Raw genomic sequence first — 22,770 nt, 5'->3', positions numbered from 1 at the left:
ATGGCTTTGTTATTTCTGAAATGCATCATATGCAGTTTGTTTATGCACAATCCCTCGCAGTAAATACACACAATTCCAGGTGAGTCTACTTGGGATTTCCACTGATGATCACATACACTTATAAGGGATGTGTAATTTACATTTGAATTTATGGTGTTTAGCAGCCAATTTTATCCCAGGTACAGTTCAACTGAGTGGCGTTACATTTACATTTTCAGCATTTAGCAGACACCTTTATCCAAAGTGACTTACATTACAGTATACAGTCTACGCAATTGAGGGTTAAGGGCCTTGCTCAAGGGCCCAACAGTGGCAACCTGGCAGTGGGAGGGCTTGAAGCAGTGAGTACTAGTCCAGTACCTTAACCACTAGGCTACAGTATGTAACAGTGGCAACTTGTGGCTGTGGTGGTGGGGCTTATACCAGCAACCTTCTGATTATTAGCCTTAACCACTGTGCTGCCACTTTTGTAATGTCTTGACATTCAAGATGTTATTCATTTCTGCAGCTTCTTTTTTCTCTAACTGAGTAATTGAAACATCTTTTTTTATAATGATTAATAATTTAAGTTTTTTTTTTGTTCGTCAAAAATTTACATTGAACATTTTCAGCATTTAACAGACGCTTTTATTCAAAGTGACTTACAGTACTGTGACAGTATAGTGTCTAAGCACAACAGTGGCAACCTGGCTGTAGTAGGGCTTGAACCAGTAACCTTTCGATTACTAATCCAGTACCTTAACCACTAGGCTACAACTGCCATGCATTAAAATATGCCCATAATTATATACACATAGTATATACCCTTATTAAAATATAGCAGTATTAAAATATACCTCTATTAAAATATATCCATCATTATATACCCATCTTTATTTACCCATAACATATACCCTTATTAAAATATGCCCATTATATACCCATAACATACCCATATTAAAATATATCCATCATTATATACCCATCTTTATTTACCCATAACATATACCCTTATTAAAATATGCCCATTATATACCCATAACATACCCATATTAAAATATATCCATTATTATACACCCACAACATATATCCATATTAAAATATGCCCAATATTATATACCCATATTAAAATATATCCATCATTATGTACCCATAAAATATCCGTCATTATATACCTATCTTTATTTACCCATAACATATACCCTTATTAAAATACACTCATCATTATTTACCAATAACATATACCCTTATTAAAATATACCCATTATTATATACCTATAACATATACCCTTATTAAAATATGCCCATCATTATATACCCATAACATATACACTTATTAAAATATATCCTTCATTATATATCCATAACATATACCCATATTAAAATATATCCTTCATTATATACCCATAACATATATCCATATTAAAATATACTCATCATTATATACCCATAAAATATACCCATCATTGTATACCCATAACATATACCCATATTAAAATATAACCATATTAATAAATACCTATCATTAAAATATACATTTTAAAACATTAAATGTTATTGGATTGGCTAGAATGTTTGTAGTATGGCCTCTAGTGGTCAGTAAAATAAAAAACCTGGACAGAACTGGGATGAGATCCAGACTTAAGCCTAGAGGTCATGAAAGAAAGAAAGCCCCTTTTGTGTGTCAGCTTTAAAGCTTGCTTGACTGTGTGGGCAGCCACTATTCTACAGAATTCAGTTTCCAGTTGCTGCATGTACATTTCATTTGGTAATGTTTTCAGAAAGTCCACAATAATATTTTTTTGTTTCATTTATTCAGTCACAGAAAAAGAACATTAGAAAAAGAATCAGTAAAATCAGGAAACTGACCCCTATATGTATGGAAACATCTGACTTCCATGTGAAAGGAGCTCTGTTATTGGATTTCTATTTTTTTACATAATACATTAGTTTTTTTCTTAGTCAAAATGTAAAACAAAGCATTATTATTTTTTATTTTTCCCCTAAAGAAAGTGTCTGCGGTTCTGAGCACTTAGTATAATCACAGATTCATTTCCCAGGTATTTGACCTGATAGCTCCCTGGGTGTTTTGTGGCAGCCATATGAGAAATCTGATTGGCTTTCTATAGATCATGCGGTGATGAGAATGAGGAGGACGAGGATGATGAGGAAGCACTCTACCAGCTTGTTCTGAGGACAGGCTTAGATCAGGCCACGCCTACGTAGGGTGAGAAAGGGTCATTTGACCCAGCATGTTGAGGTGAACCCTGGCACTGTGGGCATGTCCCGGATTCTAACCAAGCTTTCAGCGCTCTAATTCTTTATCCTCTAGAGGAGGAGGAGGAGGAGGAATCTCGTCTCTAACACGAGAGGAACGTTCCCGTGTGAAGAACTCACTGTTAGCTCTTTTCTACTGGCATGATGTTGGTGCTGGTGCCAAAATCCTGAACGGTTCAGCGTTTTCTGGTGCCATTCTGGCTGCATAATGCTGTTTAATAATATTGTTGTTTACCCACCTGTCCACTATTTATGACTAAAAGCAAGAGAAGCAAAGCAAAAACACATGAATAAATATCACGAAAAGTACCACTGAGGTCACATGATCTGTTTACGATTGATGAAGTCGAATGTGGACAGTTAGATCTGTTGTTTATAGTGTCTTCTGACTTCTGTTCCTGGATGATGACACACCCACATCCACATATGTAATCGTTGGCCTCTCAAACCAGTAGAAACGCGGGTCCGATCTTTATACGTTAGCTAGTTTGCTGGATTTGGCACCAGTTCCAGCACTATATTGGTGTAAAAGAGACGTTTGCAGTCTGGTGTTGCTGTACAGTCATTTTTCTAATGCCGGGTGTGCTTGAGGTTACAATCACCGCCAGTGAGACCGCAAAGCAATAACGATTGGTGCATGTATGCTAATGAGCTCTTGTGTACAGCTCGTGGATGATGCATTCATTACTAAATGTGTGTCTGAATTGCTGTGGATATAACGGTTCCTAATATCATATTCATCTTTCATCTGGACTCAGACAGAAAGCTACAATGTGGAACGTTGTTCTAAATGTATTATAAAGTCATAAGGCTGCAAAATAAATTGTTATTATACATTATTGCGCTTTTTTGATGGTTTTTAGTACTCATATATTACAAGTCTGAGATATTTAAGTGAGTACTTTTACATCTGTTATGCTGTTAAGGTCAAAAGTTTAAAGTAAATAATGTGTGTATCACTACATGTATGATTGTAGTTGCTTTTCTTAAAGTAACAAATGTCCAAATCTAAAGGGTCAAACCACCTCCTTTCTACACTCACTGTCCATTTGATCAGCTCCACTTACCATATAGAAGCACTTTGTAGTTCTACAATTACTGACTGTAGTCCATCTGTTTCTCTGCATGCTTTGTGAGCCCCCTTTCATGCTGTTCTTCAATGGTCAGGACCACCACAGGACCACCACAGAGCAGGTATTATTTAGGTGGTGGATGATTCTCAGCACTGCAGTGACACTGACATGGTGGTGGTGTGTCAGTGTGTGTTGTGCTGGTATGAGTGGATCAGACAAAGCAGCGCTGCTGGAGTTTTTAAGTACCATGTCCACTCACTGTCCACTCTATTAGACACTCCTACCTACTCGGTCCACCTTGTAGATGTAAAGTCAGAGACGATCGCTCATCTATTGCTGCTGTTTGAGTCACTCATCTTCTAGACCTTCATCAGTGGTTACAGGACGCTGCCCACGGGGCGCTGTTATTATGGATATTTTGGTTGGTGGACTATTCTTAGTCCAGCAGGGACAATAAAGTGTTTAAAAACTTTAGCAGTGCTGCTGTGTCTGATCCACTCATACCAGCACAACACACACTAACACACCACCACCATGTCAGTGTTACTGCAGTGCTGAGAATGATCCACCACCTAAATAATACCTGCTCTGTGGTGGTCTTGTAGAGGTCCTGACCATTGAAGAACAGCTTGAAAGGAGGTAACAAAGCATGTAGAGAAACAGATGGACTACAGTCAGTAATTGTAGAACTACAAAGTGCTTCTATATGGTAAGTGGAGCTGATAAAATAGACAGTGAGTGTAGAAACAAGGAGGTGGTTTTAATGTTATGGCTGATCGGATTAACATTTGCATCAAAACCTAACCATTAATTTTGTTCACATTACTGCAGCTCAGTCTTTAATCTCTGTGGAACACAAACACACATTTTAAATCGATAACTTATGTGTACTTTATATTTTTAAGTATGTATCTGCTAAACTCTTATCTTTCATTTTCTCTTTTTACCAGTGTGATGTCAGCAGGTCCCTCGCTGGCCACCTGTGTGAAGACCCTTAATAGTGTGCACTCCACGCCGGTCTCCACCCCCTGCACGCCCCGCCGTCTGAGCCTGGCCGAGAGCTTCACCAACCTGCGGGAGCACACCAAGACCACCAGCACCTCCCTGGGCCTGGTGCACCTCCTACAGGAGAACGGTATTTCCGCTGCCGTCTACAACCCCCACAGCTGGGACCGGACACCTAAAAAATCCCCCTGTGCCCCGAGAACTGCTCCAGTCTCAGACACGGTGCCCTCGACGCCCCCGAACTCGCCCACCAAATCCAAAGTCGGCAGCCCTGTGCTGCCCGTAGACTTCAGCCCCTCCGACCCGCCCTACGAGAACTTCCTCGCCTCTCGGCCTGCCAGTACCATCCTGAAGGAGGTGAGGGGCGCAGACGCCAGGTGCTCAGATTCCCAGTGCCAGACTGACGTGAGCGTACACAACCTGCGCCTGCTGGACAAAGTCAAGCGCTTTAGCCTCGGCCCCAGAGCCACGACCCAAGGCGCTGGGCTCGGCTTAGGATCACCTCCCTTCGGTGCCCAACCTGGACTCCCCAGCCCCATAGCAGGACTGTCAGGGATCCGTAGAAACAGAAGTTACCCAGTTATGGTTGGGGCGAGTATGGCGATGAAGGGCCTTGGGCCACCCGTCGAGGTTGAAGAACTGCTCCTGCCCGCCAAGCCCAGACAGACTAGCCTCAGTGAGGAGTGAATTTCACTCCTCATCCCCCTGTTGTCTCCGTTGTTGCAATCTTTTTGTTTATCCACATTAAATGAGTGAATTCCTGGTGCGGCAGATTACCTGTGCCTATAAAAGAGGTTTGTATAGTTTATTTTGTATAGTAGCTGGGATTGTATTAATTTTTTAATATTGTTTATTTTCACATCGTCCAGAGAGACCAATGTTTCTCCCCTACTGTAAAAAATGTACATTAATTTGGTAAATATGTAGCATATGAAGAAAAATCACAACGCCCAGCATAAGCACTTTTTGTTTTAATTTGAGAACTACTGGGGTCGATTGCGCCAACAGGATCTGCAGCATAGGTCATTATTGAGTCGTGGTGTAGTGCAGGCTACATCATTGTGGTCTGAACGTCGTTGCACTTGGCATCGTATCAAGTCTCAGCTCTGCCTGCCGGCTGGGCTGAGCAGCCACATGAACAACGATTGGCCTGTTGTTCATATAGGGGTGGGATATTAAGCCGGAGGGGGTCTCTCTCCCATGACTGGTGCAATTACGACCTCTGCTGGCTGATTGATGCCGCCTGCACAGACGGGTAAAGAGTGCTGTCAGGGTGCGTCTCTCCGTACACAGTGCTGATCCACATTGCACTCGTCAAAGTGTAGGTGACGAGATGCATACGGCTGCTGCCCACGTTTTCGGAGGCGGTGTGGGTTAGCTTTGTTCTCCTCAGTCAGAGCAAGGATCGGCATTGGTGGAGAGGAAGCGTGACGCAATTGAGCAATTGGACGCGCTAAAAGGGAGAGGCCGGGTACGCTTAGGAATGCGGTTCGATGCCGCTGCAGGTAGCCTAAAATCAAAATGCGTCCATCTATGCGAGGTCCGTGTCTTGCATCACCGCATTTTAAAGCATATCAGGGCACGGTTCATAAGGCAGCGCTATCGATTTCGCTGAAATATCAAAGCCGCTGCTTAAGAAAGCGCTGGTTTCTTAAAGGGTTTGTTACTGGGTGCTTATTACAGTGTAATAAACACTTCTAATGCCCTTAATGAGGGCGTTTCGATGACGTCCACTAGCACAAAAGGTGGCGCACACTACTGTAATTCTGCTGTCTGTTCACGGCCGTAATGAATCAGAGTGAAACTGATGCAATGTTAGTTACAATAGTGTGACATGAACATGAACTGACTGAACATTAGAGCTTTCTTCTTCTTATTATTATTATATATTTTTTGACTGACCAATAATATGTACGAGTCCATATATGTGTGTGTAGAGTAAAAGCAGTTGAATAATCCCTAGGAATTGCATATTTAAGAGAATTCGGAGTGCTTAAAGCCTCTGGTCAGTATTACCACAATCTGAATGTGTTTTTGTCTTTGGGAAGACGAAGACTCTCCAAAGATGGAACCGTAAGCTTGAAGTGCATCGTGAAGTGCGGGTTGGTCACTTCCCGTAATGTCATAGTGCCTGAGCATTTATTTACGTTCACAGCGACTTACAATTCTGACTGAATACAGTTGAAGCATTGAGGGGCCCAACAGTGGCAACTTGGTGATGATGGGGCTTGAACCGGCAACCATTGATACTGTATAATCATTTATTATTGCGACTCAGTATGCACTGGTGTTAACACTCTAACTTCAGTGTTGGGCATCATTCACCCAGAAGCGTTTATTTTTATTCATGTTAGAGTTTTGATTGTAATGTTAGCAGGATGTTTAAAGGTAGAGACGATGCTGGGTTAAAGCACATCACAGCCATCCGTGAGGTTCGAACGATGCCGTATTCTGATCGTGTTCTTAGTTGCGTGAGTTGTTTGTTCGAATGTGTATGCACTTAACCATGACTTGAATGTATTGCAGAACCACAGAGGTGTCTGACGTGACTGTATGTTCAGTGCAGTTATGGGTTTTATTTCCAGAACACACAAAGGGAAGTTTTGCCACTTGTACACTGTAAAATGTAAAAAAAAAAAATGCAATATTGCTCATTTTTTATACAAATGTAATCAATGAATGAATGAATAAATAAAAGAATAAATAGAAAACAGTGGCGGTCGTGTGAAAGCAAAGTGAAGATTTAGAATCAGGAATTTGGCTGTAAAAGTCGTCAATAAATAAACTAAAACAAACATACGGCTTTTTCTAGTGATATTCAATGTTACAGAACTGATTTACTACTGTTTGTTCTTTTCTGGCCAAATGATTCAGTTTAACATGAACCCCAAAAGAAACAACACCTGAGAAATTCACTTATTTACCCTTTAGTTTTAACTAAAGTATCCAGACCTTCACAACAGTCCTCCACACAAATATCTTTGAATATTTTGAATAAAGGATATTAGTACAATTTTTAAGTCTAAGCAATGAGGGCTGTTTTTACAGCTCATTTTCCTTTTTATGGGTGCTAATATTTGTGGAGGTTGCAGAAAATTTACTGGCATCGTTTTTTAACTGCTTTATCTGGTTCCTCTCAAGGTTTCTTCCTGTAATTTTAATGGAGTTTTTCCTTTGCCAGGGTTTTTTGTTCTGTTGGTCCAGGAGTCTGTAAAGTTGCTTTGAGACAATGTCCATTGAAAAAAGCGCTATACAAATAAAGTTGACTTGACTTATAATTGACTTATCTTTTTTTAACGGCTTTATCCTGGCAAGGGTCGCACCGGGTCCGATTTCATTGCAAAACACTAGGCACAAGGCTGAAATGAAATGCAATCTAAAGAAAAAAATTATAGTCCAGTTATGTTAAATAAATTAAAATCACATATTTAAACAAAGAAGAGATTAACTAATTTATAAACTATACAGAATTTTTCTGTTGTATCTGTCACTCATCATATCACTTTGTGCTGTGAGATGGTCCATCTATAGATTTTCAGAGGGACGAACAATATGAATTCAATGAAAGAACAATTTCAAATGACAGTAAAATTGACCAATGATGTCTGCTGGAGTAAAAGTCAGATCGTTTGCATAAAATCTGTCTGCAGAGCCGCGTGGGCGTGAGGTTTTGAACTCAGGCCCATGATCTCCAGTTCTGGTTTAATTTGTAAGACTGAACTATTGTTTTAATTATTATTTCTATTAACTGCACACTTTTGTTTTGCAATGAAAACGAGGCATCAACAAAAGTTTTATGCTTATTTATTTACAGCAAAATGGCCAGTAGAAATGTGATTGTGATTTATTTGATATACAGTTGTCATATATTTGTCATTGCCAAATAAAATAAGTTAAAATAACTTTTATTTATATATTTTATATATAGTTTATACACTGCCTGGCCAAAAAAAAGGTCACCACCTGGATTTAACTTAAGCAAATAGGTAAGAGCTTTCCATTGGATAATAACTGCATGGATGATTATGTTTCAGCTGGCAACAAGTTATTTAACCCTAACTGATGCAGTGAGTAGCTTCTCATTTGTTAAACAACCATGTGGAAAGACACATCTTGTGGTCGTGGAAAAGATGTTCATCCGTTTCAGAAGGGTCAAATTATTGTTATGAATGAAGCAGAGAAAACATCTAAGGAGAAGCTGAAACGACTAAAATCGGGTTAAGAACTGTCCAGCATATTATTAAAAAGTGGAAGGACAGTGGGGGGGGGGCATCATCTTCGAGGAAGGAATGTGATTGGAAAAACATCTTGAATGATGGTGATCGGCGATCACTTAAAAGTTTGGTGAAATCAAATGGTAGAAAAACTCCAGTAGAACTCAGGGATGTTTAATAGTGGCAGTAAGAGCATTTCCACACGCACAATGTGAAGGGAACTCAAGGGATTGGGACTAAACAGCTGTGTAGCCTTAAGAAAACCACTCGTCAGTGAGGCTAACTGGCAAAAATGGCTTCAATTTGCTAGGGAGCATGAAGATTGGACTTTGGAGCAATGGAAGAAGGTCATGTGGTCTGATGAGTCCAGATTTACCCTGTTCCAGAGTGATGGGCGCATCAGGGTAAGAAGGGAGGCGGCTGTGCCTAGTGCTGATGCCTAGTGCCTACCGTCTTGGTTCAGCAACGTCATGTGCACAAAGAATGAGGTCAGCTGACTACCTGAATATACTGAACCACCAGGTTATTCCATCAATGGATTTTTTCTTCCCTGATGGCACGGGCATTTTCCAAGATGACAATGCCAGGATTCATCGGGCTCAGATTGTGAAAGAGCTTCAGGGAGCATGAGACATCATTTTCACACATGGATTGGCCACCACAGAGTCCAGACCTGAACCCCATTGAGAATCTTTGGGATGTGCTGGAGAAGACAGTGGTCCAAATCTCCCATCATCAATACAAGATCTTGTTGTTGTTTCAGGGGGCCCTCACTCTGACCTCCTGATCTGACAAAGGGCTATCATATCTTCTCAATGTCGGCAATCTGTGATTCTCAAAAGGTTTTGTCTTGTCATCTGGCCTATGGATGGGTGTGATTTAGGTAAAAAACATCATTTAGTATACCTAGCTAAATAATACGACTAAATATTTATTATTTGTCAGCGTAATGACACAAACACTCCCTCACTATAAAACGTAGAACAGGTTTTTGTTAAATACTGTAATTGTTAGCAAAGAGAATGCAAAATGATTCAGGATAAGCACTTCATGTTGCTTGGTGGAACTGTCCTGATCAGTACTGCTCTCTATTCGAGACAGAGACAAAGACAAATGACAAAGGAGCCAAAAAGGAAGATAGAGCTGATAGAAATAGCTTGCAGGTTCCATTTGCTAATGGATTCTCAGATCTGTTCTTTAAAATTCCCTTTCTGTCATCTCGTGAAAAACCAGGGGTGCTTAATACGTCAACGTGATTGACATGAAATGTGGCCACTCTTTCTTCAATTTGCCAGTTGTTACCATAGTTATACGCCTCAGCCCGCATAAAGCACCGCTAATCTATTTTAATGAAAGTTAAAGTGAAAACAAGTTTGTGTTTAGACCCAACATTAAGACCACCTTCCAAATGCTGCCAAAACAGCCCTGACCCATCCCAGATGACATAGAAGTGGAAGCATGGAAGTGTTTAGGGTAGACGGCAGTGAAGTTTTTAACTAGATTGTTCAAGAAAATCTTGGAATGTGAGAGTATGCCTGAGGAGTGGAAGCGTAATGGTACTAATTTCTAAGAATAAGGGTGATGTGATGTGGGTGATACACCGATCAGCCATAACATTAAAACCACCTTCTTGTTTCTACACTCACTGTCCATTTTATCAGCTCCACTTACCATATAGAAGCACTTTGTAGTTCTACTGTAGTCCATATGTTTCTCTGTGTGCTTTGTTACCCCCTTTCATGCTGTTCTTCAATGGTCAGGACCACCACAAAGCAGGTATTATTTAGGTGGTGGATCATTCTCAGCACTGCAGTGACACTGACATGGTGGTGGTGTGTTAGTGTGTGTTGTGCTGGTATGAGTGGATCAGACAGCAACGCTGCTGGAGTTTTTAAACACCTCACTGTCACTGCTGGACTGAGAATAGTCCACCAACCATTAATATCCAGCCAGCAACGCCCCGTGGGCAGCGTCCTCTGACCACTGATGAAGGTCTAGAAGATGACCGACTCAAACAGCAGCAATAGATGAGCGATCGTCTCTGACTTTACATCTACAAGGTGGACCGACTAGGTAAGAGAGTCTAATAGAGTGGACAGTGAGTGGACACGGTATTTAAAAACTCCAGCAGCGCTGCTGTGTCTGATCCACTCATACCAGCACAACACACACTAACACACCACCACCATGTCAGTGTCACTGCAGTGCTGAGAATGATCCACCACCTAAATAATACCTGCTCTGTGGTGGTCCTGTGGGGGTCCTGAACATTGAAGTACAGCATGAAAGGGGGTAGCAAAGCATGTAGAGAAACAGATGGACTACAGTCAGTAATTGTACAGTAGAACTACAAAGTGCTTCTATATGGTAAGTGGAGCTGATAAAATGGACAGTGAGTGTAGAAACAAGGAGGTGGTTTTAATGTTATGGCTGATCGGTGTATATGAGGCTTGGAAACATAAGAGAACACGGAACACCAACGAGGGAAAAGTGTGTTGACCCTAAGTCAGCATGTTTGTTATGTCTCCATGCACAGTGTGGAGAATGGAATGGGATGCAAAAAATCCCCAAGGATCACTGTTGGAGTGCATCACTGTTGAAGTGCATCTTGGGGTCACCAATACCAAGACTTTTCTGTCATCTAACCGCTAATGTAGACTTGTTAAACATTATCGGACTTTGACTGAAACCATGTTCAATGGTCAGAACATTGACTTTACTGAAAGAACCTGATGCTCACTGTTAACCATGGTGGAAGGTCTGTGAAGTCCTGGGGCTGTTTTGTCTCCAAACACCTTTGAACGTTGTTAGTTAAGGTACATGGCATCATGGATTTAATGAAAAATCATTGTTGAATCTTCCACAGAAATATAGTCCAGTCCACAAGAAAAAAGAAAAAAAAAACACTGTTAACTGTGTGGTGTTAAGAGCTTTAGCACTGATTCCTCTCCACAGCCCTCATAATTGGATTTGGATGTTTATGAGCTGATCACATGCAGTCATAAACACTTACTGCTTAACTGCTTAACACTTAATGCTTACAAGTAGCAGTAATTTACATTTATACAGTATAGTGTTAATGACTGTGTGTCCCGAGAGTAAACATGGATTGAACACTGTTGGTAAAGGTTTATATTTAATTATACAGATTAAGCTACAAAACAACCTCCCTGTCTGTGTTACTACCATTTTATTTAATACAGATCTAACTGTCTAACTGTCGCTTTTAATGCCAGTACCAAGGCATAAAAACAAGGATGACTACGCTGTAAAGAATCTGTTGTACTATTATTTTATTCTGGTCAGGGTCACGGTGTGTCTGATTCATTGGGTGAAAGGCAGGAAACACCCTGGACAGGTCGCGAGTCTGTCACCGGTCTGATTTTTTTGTTTATTACATTTGTTACATTTTGTCTCCTCCGACACTTACCACTTACCATATAGGAGCACTTTGTACTTCTACAATTACTGACTGTAGTCCATCTGTTTTTCTACATGCTTTTTTAGCCTGCTTTCACCCTGTTCTTCGATGGTCAGGACCCCCACAGGACCACCACAGAGCAGGTATTATTTAGGTGGTGGATCATTCTCAGCACTGCAGTGACACTGACATGGTGGTGGTGTGTTAGTGTGTGTTGTGCTGGTATGAGTGGATCAGACACAGCAGCGCTGCTGGAGTTTTTAAATACCGTGTCCACTCACTGTCCACTCTATTAGACACTCCTACCTAGTCGGTCCACCTTGTAGATGTAAAGTCAGAGACGATCGCTCATCTATTGCTGCTGTTTGAGTCGGTCATCTTCTAGACCTTCATCAGTGGTCACAGGACGCTGCCCACGGGGTGCTGTTGGCTGGATATTTTTGGTTGGTGGACTATTCTCAGTTCAGCAGTGACAGTGAGGTGTTTAAAAACTCCAGCAGCGCTGCTGGGTCTGATCCACTCATACCAGCACAACACACACTAACACACCACCACCAAGTCAGTGTCACTGCAGTGCTGAAGTCCTTGAAGAACGCACCCACATAGTCCAGTCATTCCGTCCCCTAGCAGACACATGGTGGCCAATTAGTGTCTGCTGCAGGCACTGCCAATTATGAAAAAATTGATGGTGCCCAGCCGACCGGTGGCAATGCTGAGTTTTGAACCGAGGAGTCCAGAATTTCGGCACACAGTAACACCCTGGACGGGGCGCCAGTCCATTGCAGGGCAGACACACGTACACACACACACACACACACACGCACACACACACACATTCACTTATAGGGCAATTCAGTGTCTCTAATTTACCTGACTGCATGTTTTTGGACTGTGGGAGGAAACCCACGCAGACACGGGGAGAACATGCTGTTAGGCGACAGTGCTACCCACCGAGCCAAAACCGTGCCGCCCCCTTAATAAACATTTTTGTCATTACATGATTTTGAATAACTAAAACTAAATTGGATAAATACTATTTTTCCTTCACTCTAACTTTTGTATGATCATATAAAAAAATTATAGGGTTTTAGGGCAACAGAGGAGTTATTGTCTTGATTCAATTTGTTCTGATGTCTTAATTAGATCTTGAAGGAATCAGATCCCAGCGATGTCTGTGATGACTTATTTTGCTTCATTTCACCGTCTCCGTGAATAAAAGTGTCCTCTGTCATGACGACTTGCCTGTGCTGTTTTGAGAGCACCATATACACCGATCAGCCATAACATTAAAACCACCTCCTTGTTTCTACACTCACTGTCCATTTTATCAGCTCCACTTACCATATAGAAGCACTTTGTAGTTCTACAATTACTGACTGTAGTCCATCTGTTTCTCTGCATGCTTTGTTAGCCCCCTTGCATGCTGTTCTTCAATGGTCAGGACCCCCACAGGACCACCACAGAGCAGGTATTATTTAGGTGGTGGATCATTATCAGCACTGCAGTGACTGACATGGTGGTGGTGTGTTAGTGTGTGTTGTGCTGGTATGAGTTTTTAAATACCGTGTCCACTCTGTCCATTTTATCAGACACTACTAGTAGTTGGTCCACCTTGAAGATGTAAAGTCAGTCATCTATTGCTGCTGTTTGAGCTGGTCACCTTCTAGACCTTTATCAGTTTTCACAGGACGCTGCCCACGGGGCGCTGTTGGCTGGATATATTTGGTTGGTGGACTATTCTCAGTCCAGCAGTGACAGTGAGGTGTTTAAAAACTCCAGCAGCGCTGCTGTGTCTGATCCACTCATACCAGCACAACACATACTAACACACCACCACCATGTCAGTGTCACTGCAGTGCTGAGAATGATCCACCACCTAAATAATACCTGCTCTGTGGTGGTCCTGTGGGGGGCTAACAAAGAAGAAGAAACAGATGGACTACAGTCAGTAATTGTAGAACTACAAAGTGCTTCTATCTGGTAAGTGAAGCTGATAAAATGGACAGTGAGTGTAGAAACAAGGAGGTGGTTTTAATGTTATGGCTGATCGGTGTATATTCAGACTGGTTTACTTTTTTTTTGCCAGGTACAACACTGAAGAGACTCAGTGTTTGGGGTCAGTCTAAGGCAGCGTTTTAATTGCTATGTATGCGTATGCGTGGTCCGGGAGCGGTCCTTTTCATGTCGGCTTTGATTGCATGTACATGCACGGTTCGATCTGAGTTTATTGGTACAAATTTATTGTCTGAGAGAACGAAACCTCCACTCATTGAGGCACACCTGTGGCATAATGGTGCCTTTTGTTCTCTATAAACCACCGCTGGCTCATTTGCCATCCCACAATTCATCCATTACGCGCTAACTCGAGTGCTTTACACAATAGCCAGCATGAGGTTGCGTCTCGGGCTCTTTCCGGCTGCGCTCTCGTACAGTGCGAGTAAAAGCCAGCCTTTTATTGCCTGCGCAGCGATCTGTCCCTAAGGCTGTTAGCAGACGAATAGGATCGGAGAACGCCACTTCAGCTGATCAATAAGTGAATGTGTTCGTAATAAAGGCCATTAACTGTCAGCTCTCTCCCCTAAGCGCTGAAGGAATGGCTGAGCTGGGCTCCGGTGCACTCAGCGCTGGCGTTTAAGGCCGCCGCAAATCCGCTCTGTCATTTCAATCCCGTGCCGGTCCGTGCTGGTTGGGTTAAGATCTCACTGTTTAAGTAGTCATCAAAAATTCAGAAGCGTCTCCGTACTGACAGCGGCGCTTCCTCACACCCGCCAGATGCTAAGCAATAAGAATGAGCTGTTAGTGCCCATGCTAACAGAGTCTAATCTAATCTGTGTTTCCATGGCATCCTATTTGCTTTTAAATAAATGTGCGATTTTGCGCCGTCCCTCCCCTTCTGGTTTGTCTAATTATTTAGCCCTGGGTTGTAAATGATTTTTACATGAGTGCGATGGCATCATACAACCAAGACTGGGTAATAACGTGCTACCATGGGGTACCAGGATAATTTAAGAAGTAATTCTATTCAGTCCAAAATACAGATTTCAAATGCAAAAACGCATTAAAAGCATTTAGAATGCTGATATGTTTTGTTATAAAGGAGAATACTTTTTTTAAATTAGCTAAAAAATCAAACAAATTGCCATTGTAATTTATTAATGCGGTTGCCACACTTCACACAGAGAGGCTCTTCACACGGGGTTGCCAAGTGCACACATTACATGTCATAAACACTAGTTGACTTTTACTACATTTACATTTACATTTACATTTTGGGCATTTAGCAGACGCTTTTTATCCAAAGCGACTTACAATTATGACATGAACATGATTTGAACCCTTTGATGCACAAGCTAAGCAAACCCCTTCTAATGCACAACATGGGTGGAAAATGACCCATATTCATCCATTCAAGAATATTTTCATATGCACATTTGTCAGTTATTCATGTATTTGCTTTCTTAGCTAATAAAAGCTATCTATACTAGAATATGTAAACAGCTACCAATCAAATAGTATTGGACATATTCAAGATTCAAGAGCCTAATCTTTGGTTGTCTTTCAAAAGATCAGTAAATATGTTTTTGACTACAAACACTTACAAATGTCAGTAGTTCCTGTCAAATTCCATAGTAAATACATAAGGGTCATTTTTGACCCATGTTGTGCATTAGAAGGGTAGTGATACAAAAATGATTTTTATTAAAAAAGCAAAAAATATAAAACTGAAATAAGGATTTGTGATGATCAAAAACAAGTTAATTGAAAAATTCATGGAAGCTTGAATGACGAAATTAATTTATTGGAAAGATATAGAAAATAAAAACTCAGTCGGGTCACTTTTGACCCAGGTTATGCATCAAAGGGTTAAGCAGTTGAGGGTTCAGGGTCTTGCTCAGGCGCCCAACAGTGGCAACTTAGCAGTGGTAGGGCTTGAACCGGCAACCTTCTGATTACTCTTCCAGTACCTTAACCACTGAGCTATCACTGCCCTAGCCCACTGTTTCCATTTAAGCATAAACTAACTCACTCACTCTCACTTACTTTCTTAACTGCTCATCCATTTAGTTCCGGGAAGGGGGGGGGGGGAACTAAATGGATGAGCAGTTAAGAAAGTAAGTGAGAGTGAGTGAGTTAGTTTACACACATACACACACCCATTCACCTATAGGGCAATTCAGTGTCACCGAGTATCCTGACTGCATGCTTTTGTTTTTGGACTGTGTAAGGAAACCGGAGCTCCCGGAGGAAACCCACACAGACATGGGGAGAACATGCAAACTCAGCACAGAAAAGACCTTGACCACCCCGCCTGGGGATCCAGCCCAGGACCTTCTTGCTGTGAGGCGACAGTGCTACCCACCGAGCCACCGTGCCGCCCATAAACTATATTTTTACTTATTTTGCTCTGATGCGGGTCACTCTGGGTCTGAACTCTCCCCAGAAACACAGAGCAAAGGCAGAAATGCACTCTAGATGTGGTGCCAGTCTATCTCAGGGCATCAAACACTCACTCATACATTTATTAATTTGTTCGCTCACTTACTCCCAGTGAAAACAGCCAGTCAACCTCTCGGCATGTTTGTGGGATTTAAAAAAGAAGCCTTGCAGACCTGGGGAGAACATGCCAGAAACCTCAAGCTTTGTAGCACACATTACCCACTGCACCATGATGCATAATTTTCATATCTGTTCTCATGTCTTTATTCATGTCATTTTTCTTTTCTTCTTTTGGCTTCTCACATTTTTAGGGGTGGGCACCTGATTTGACACCGTTTTTACACAGGATGCAACCCTTATTTTATCTCAAGAGCGCGCTGATAGGTGCACCTTACCCGACCGGCCGACAGCACCACTACGATTCGATCCTCTGATGTCAGGTGATTTTATTTATGACGATTTCTACAATACATCTAGAATTAATAATCGTTCAGTGACAGGTTTTATATGGCAATTAAGTAAGCTAGTTTTTCCCCCATCATAAGCACCTGCTCTGTGCACCACACCCAAACTGATTATAGCAACTGCACTATTCTGATCAGGGTCACTGTGGGCCAGTGTAGCCCGAAACACAGAGTCGCAAAGTATCAAACCTATTAACTCACAAATATGTAAAGTAGCCAATCCTCCTACTGACATGTTTTGGGAGGTGAGAGGAAACATGGAGGCCGAGAATTTGTGTCCTAGCTCCAGGACTCCTGTTTTTTCCTGTATTTGAACAGAATATGTTTCTGAACATATTTGGGACAGTGTATATTATATATTTCGTCGCCAGGAGTTGGAATCAATTTGTCTGTAATAATAATAATAATAATAATATTAATAATAATAATAATAATAATAATAATAATAATAATAATAATAATAATAATAATAATAATTTTATTAATAATAATAATAATTAATAATAATAATAATAACAATAACAATAACAATAACAATAATAATAATAATAATAATTAATTAATAATAATAATAATAATAATAATGATAATATTATTATTAATAATATTATTATTAATAATAATAATAACAATAATAATTTTATTAATAATAATAATAATGATAATATTATTATTAATAATGATAATATTAATAATAATAATAAATAAAAATAATCATAATAATAATGAAAATAATTATAATAATGATAATGATAATGAAAATGAAAATAAATAAAAACAATAACATTAATAATAATAATAATAATAATATTAATAATAATAATAATAATAATAATTATTATTATTATTATTATTATTATTATTATTATTAATAATAATAATAATATTATTAGTAATAATAATATTATTATTAATAATAATACTAACAATAATAATGTTATTAATAATAATAATAATTAATAATAATAATAATAATAATAATAATGATAATATTATTATTAATAATATTATTATTAATAATAATAATAACAATAATAATTTTATTAATAATAATAATAATAATGATAATATTAATAATAATAATAAATAAAAATAATCATAATAATAATGAAAATAATTATAATAATGATAATGATAATGAAAATGAAAATAAATAAAAACAATAACATTAATAATAATAATAATAATAATAATAATAATAATAATAATAATAATAATAATAAAACTACAGCTGTTTAGGTCACCTAATAAATGAAATAATACTGGTCAATAATTTAACATTATTATTTATAGTTTATTATATATTTTATTAAATGTATTATTATTATTACTACTTTATTATAACTGTATTAAACTATTATTATTATTATATATGCACTGATCAGCCATAACATTAAAACCACCTCCTTGTTTCTACACTCTGTCCTTTTTTTCAGCTCCACTTACCATATAGAAGCACTTTGTAGTTCTACAATTACTGACTGTAGTCCATCTGTTTCTATACATACTTTTTTAACCTGCTTTCATCCTGTTCTTCAATGGTCAGGACCCCCACAGGACCACCACAGAGCAGGTATTATTTAGGTGGTGGATCATTCTCAGCACTGCAGTGACACTGACATGGTGGTGGTGTGTTAGTGTGTGTTGTGCTGGTATGAGTGGATAAGCAAAGCCATGCTGATGGAGTTTTAAAATGCTGTTTCCACTCACTGTCCACTCTATTAGACACTCCTACCTAGTTGGTCCACCTTGCAGATGTAAAGTCAGAGACGATCATCTATTGCTGCTGTTTGAGTCGGTCATCTTCTAGACCTTCATCAGTGGTCACAGGACGCTGCCCACGGGGTGCTGTTGGCTGGATATTTTTGGTTGTTGGACTATTCTCAGTCCAGCAGTGACAGTGAGGTGTTTAAAAACTCCAGCAGCGCTGCTGTGTCTGATCCACTCATACCAGCACAACACACACTAACACACCACCACCATGTCAGTGTCACTGCAGTGCTGAGAATCATTCACCACCTAAATAATACCTGCTCTGTGGTGGTCCTGTGGGGGTCCTGACCATTGAAGAACAGCATGAAAGGGGGCTAACAAAGCATGCAGAGAAACAGATGGACTACAGTCAGTAATTGTAGAACTTCAAAGTGCTTCTATATGGTAAGTGGAGCTGATAAAATGAACAATGTGTAGAAACAAGGAGGTGGTTTTAATGTAATTTATATCATTAATTAAATATAATTATTCTAACAGTAATAATAATAATAATGTTTTTTATTATTAGTAGTAGTATTAATAATATACTGTATAAAGAGAAATAATTAACATACACATAAAGGAATAAGGATTTAAGGCAATGATTTATTCTTAAACATCCCAGATATTCACAAATAAAGTGAGTAAATAAATAACAGACACATTCTCAGTCATTTTCAGCAAAAAATCTGAGTGCATGTAACGATGCACGAGTTACATAATTATACTGTATATCTATATTGCATCGTCTTTATTATACAAATGAATGTACAGTGTAAATGAGATGGAGAAACGGCTCTCCAACAACAACGGAACTGGGAGGAATAATTAAGGTAGATCTCTCTGTACACAAGGCGGGCTGATTGGTTGGTTGTTGGTTAGTTGCAGATGGTCAGTAGATGAATGGATGATATTATGAGGAGTACTCGTACTCCTCAGCACTACGACGACCAAAGTCCATCCAGCCCAGGTAGTCTCGGTCCTTTATCCTGTGGTTAGACCTACTGTTCGTCGAAGGACTCCTGCGATATGAACCTGAAAGTACGTGAGAAACCTGATGTTACTCATTTCAGGATAAAATACTGACTCAATTACATTGTTCTGTCAGTAATTGTGTTGATCTTATGTACCGCACGTATGTGAAAACACATTAAAGTGCACTAAATCTAATGCACATCTTTTATTCAAGTCTATTTTTATTAAATAGTTCTGTTCTCAGTTGAGTTCAACCGACCTTTTCTGGACATGAGTCTGGCCAGCAGCTCATTCAGCCTGTGGACGGCGTCCTCCTCCACCATGTCCTCTTGCGTTTTGGACAGCAGGCTGAGCTGGCCGTTGGGAGACAGCGCTCGGGTGTGGCGTGTGAGTTCGTCTACTGTCCTGCCATCCAAACGTCCATCGTTCTGTAAGTGTGTCGGCAAAGAGAAGCACCCGCTGCTGGACAGAGCCACCAGCAACACACACACACTGATTCCAGCATTCATACCTACACACACACACACACACACACGTGTATACACAGATAACATGTCATTTGACTGTAGATCTTAGTACACATGCAGCACGCTGAGCATTATTAATGTTGTAATATAACAGTAAGTGCTTTATATGACACACAGTAAAAAATGAGCAACCTCCTCCCTGCAGTTGTAATAATTATATCCAGATCCAATACAGATCTAAGTGTTACACACATGCTTTTAAATGCCAATACCATGGCATGAAATATTAATTAAGTGTATTGATTGAACTGTGTTTTAATACCATGGCTGGTTATTTATTCAGGATCCCGAAACAAAACATTTATCATCATTATTATTGTTATTTTATTATTATTATATCATTATTTTCCTCTCTTTTCTCTTATTCCTATAATAATGATTATTATTATCATTATTATTAATTGTATTATTATAATCAATAATTGTATATTTTTAATAATATGTCATTATTATTTTTTATTATTATTAATATCATTATTTTTCCTCTCTTTTCTCTTCTTCCTTTTATTATTATTGTTATATTATTATCATTGATATTATTATTATTATCATCAATAATTATTATTGTAATTATGTAATATAATAATAATATATTTTTAGCAATAACTTTGTCATTATTATTATTATTATTAATATAATTTTTTTCTGTCTTTTCTCTTATTTCTATTCCTATTATTATTATTATAATTATTATTATAATTTTTTCCTCTCTTTTCTCTTATTCCTATTATTATTATTATTATTATTATTATTGTTAATAATATAATTTTATTTTCTGTCTTTTCTCTTATTTCTATTGTTATTATTGTTGTAATTAACAGTTTTATCCTGATCAGGTTTGTGACGGGTCTGGTTTAATCGGGAAACACTGGGCGCAAGACTGGAATACACAGGACAGGGCACTAATCCATCAAATGACTTTGCCCCCCTACCCCACCCTTTCATTTTGGTCATGTCTGTGTAAATGCCCAGTCAGCTGGTAGTGGGTCTGTGGCCACCTGAGTGCATTATTATTATTATTATTATTATTATTATTATTATTTTTATTATTATTATTATTATTATTATTATTATTATTATTATTATTATTATTATTATTATTTATTATTATTATTATTATTATTATTATTATTATTATTATTATTATTATTATTATTATTATTATTATTATTAATTATTATTATTATTATTATTATTTAATAATCTTTTGTAACAGCCCTCTGTGGAAGCCAACCTAAAAAGCACAAGCTGGAAACAAACGCTCACTAACTTCAAAGTAGCCAATTCAACTACTGGAATTATTTTAGGTGAATCTGAATACCCAGAGGATCCCTTCTTAGGTAAGCAGGGAACATATAAGCGACCACATAGCAGCATGGGTCCTGGGGACCTGGGTTCAATCCTCAGTTACTTTTTTGTAAGACATTTGTCATGTTCTCTCCAGGGTCCTCCAGGCACTTCAGTAACTCCAGGTTTCTTCATATTTCCCAAAATTATGCAGAAGATAGATTGGTATCCTAAAATTGCCCCTGATGGATTGGCGTCCTCTCCGGGGGAGTGTTACTGCACTGTGCCCAGTGATTCCAGGGACGTTGGACCAAAGTGAAATAATGATAATAAATAAACATAATAACAAATGAACAAATAAACATCCAATAAAAACATTTAATTAAATAAATAACTATGCAAATGAGTGAAATTATGTAAATAAGACATATAATTAATATAAAATTCCATAATCTCAGGAAATAATGAGAATAATGTCCATCAAATCATTATATATTTTATATCTAGTGTAAATACTCATAATGATCATTCTCCGGCTCTATCACCAGCATATTTTATTATTATATAAACTCCATCAAACTAAATTAACCAAGAAGTTAATTTAATAATTAAATGCATTTGTTGTTTTTACTGACCAAAACAGCATCACTTGAACAACCTAAATGTTTTTAATAATTCTACTTATACAAAAGACTCACAGGAGAAAAAGGAAAGAGACAATACCTTGATCTGAGAGAGATGCTGAGAGCCGAGTAGCAGAGGACGGGATTGAGGACGACTGAGGGATGAGACGGTGTGAGATGAGCTGAGCTGAAAAAGTGAGCAGAGAGAAGTTCAGCCCTCGACGGAAGAGCCGCCCTTAAATACCCATCAGCAGGGGGCTGGATCAGTGTGGCCCTCACCACCTCACCACCACTAACACTACTGGCATGGATCTGTGTGTGTGTGTGTGTGTGTGTGTGTGTGTACATGCATGTATTTGCGCAAGTCTGACGTAGAACAGGATGCTTTATTTGAACAGAATACACACCACAAGACTGTTACTTAATTAAAGAGGGACTTCACCCACCTCCAGGGATCCACGCCTTATTTTTGACGTTTACGAAAACCCCCACAGACCTTTTATACAACGTAGCGTGACGTACGTCCGGTCTCCAAACTTCATGTGTGTTTATTTCCAGCTGTGCAGCTGGACATCTGATCTTCTCACCCGTTTCAGTAGTTTATCATAATTTAGTGTTATTTCATTATATTTTATAGTGTTATTTATATTAAGTGTTATTTATATTTAGTGTTATTTATATTTAGTGTTTGTTTAAGTGTATTTTATGTTGTAATTTATATTTAGGGTAATTTCAT

The 22,770-nt window shown here is 38.8% G+C and overlaps 2 protein-coding genes across 5 annotated transcripts in view; one reads left to right on the top strand and one right to left on the bottom strand.

Moving 5' to 3' along the window:
- trak1a (trafficking protein, kinesin binding 1a) overlaps window positions 1–7,612 on the top strand; it is a 79,501-nt gene extending 71,889 nt beyond the window's left edge. For all 3 annotated transcript variants that reach the window (XM_062991447.1, XM_062991445.1, XM_062991446.1), the window contains one exon: window positions 4,280–7,612. In XM_062991447.1, coding sequence (XP_062847517.1) covers window positions 4,280–5,021 — 742 coding nt within the window. In that variant the 3' untranslated portion in view covers window positions 5,022–7,612. The remainder of the gene's footprint in view (window positions 1–4,279) is intronic.
- Window positions 7,613–19,231: 11,619 nt separating this feature from the next.
- Window positions 19,232–22,548, bottom strand: ccka (cholecystokinin a). 2 transcript variants are annotated; one of them, XM_062992234.1, is made up of 4 exons: window positions 22,481–22,548; window positions 22,135–22,221; window positions 19,857–20,108; window positions 19,232–19,657 (listed from the first exon to the last, which is right to left on the bottom strand). In XM_062992234.1, exons 3-4 carry the CDS (start codon window positions 20,104–20,106, stop codon window positions 19,536–19,538), a joined length of 372 nt encoding a protein of 123 aa, XP_062848304.1. In that variant the 5' UTR covers window positions 20,107–20,108; window positions 22,135–22,221; window positions 22,481–22,548; the 3' UTR covers window positions 19,232–19,535. The 2 variants fall into 2 exon arrangements, with proteins under 2 accessions (XP_062848304.1, XP_062848303.1); XM_062992233.1 differs by lacking the exons at window positions 22,135–22,221; window positions 22,481–22,548 and having other exon boundaries at window positions 19,857–20,257.
- Between the last annotated feature and the right edge of the window lie 222 nt (window positions 22,549–22,770).

This window comes from Trichomycterus rosablanca, chromosome 3, assembly GCF_030014385.1.
Source record: "Trichomycterus rosablanca isolate fTriRos1 chromosome 3, fTriRos1.hap1, whole genome shotgun sequence".
NCBI lineage: Eukaryota > Metazoa > Chordata > Actinopteri > Siluriformes > Trichomycteridae > Trichomycterus > Trichomycterus rosablanca.
The sequence above is the reverse complement of the archived record's forward strand: the minus strand, read 5'-3'. Positions and strand labels throughout refer to the sequence as shown.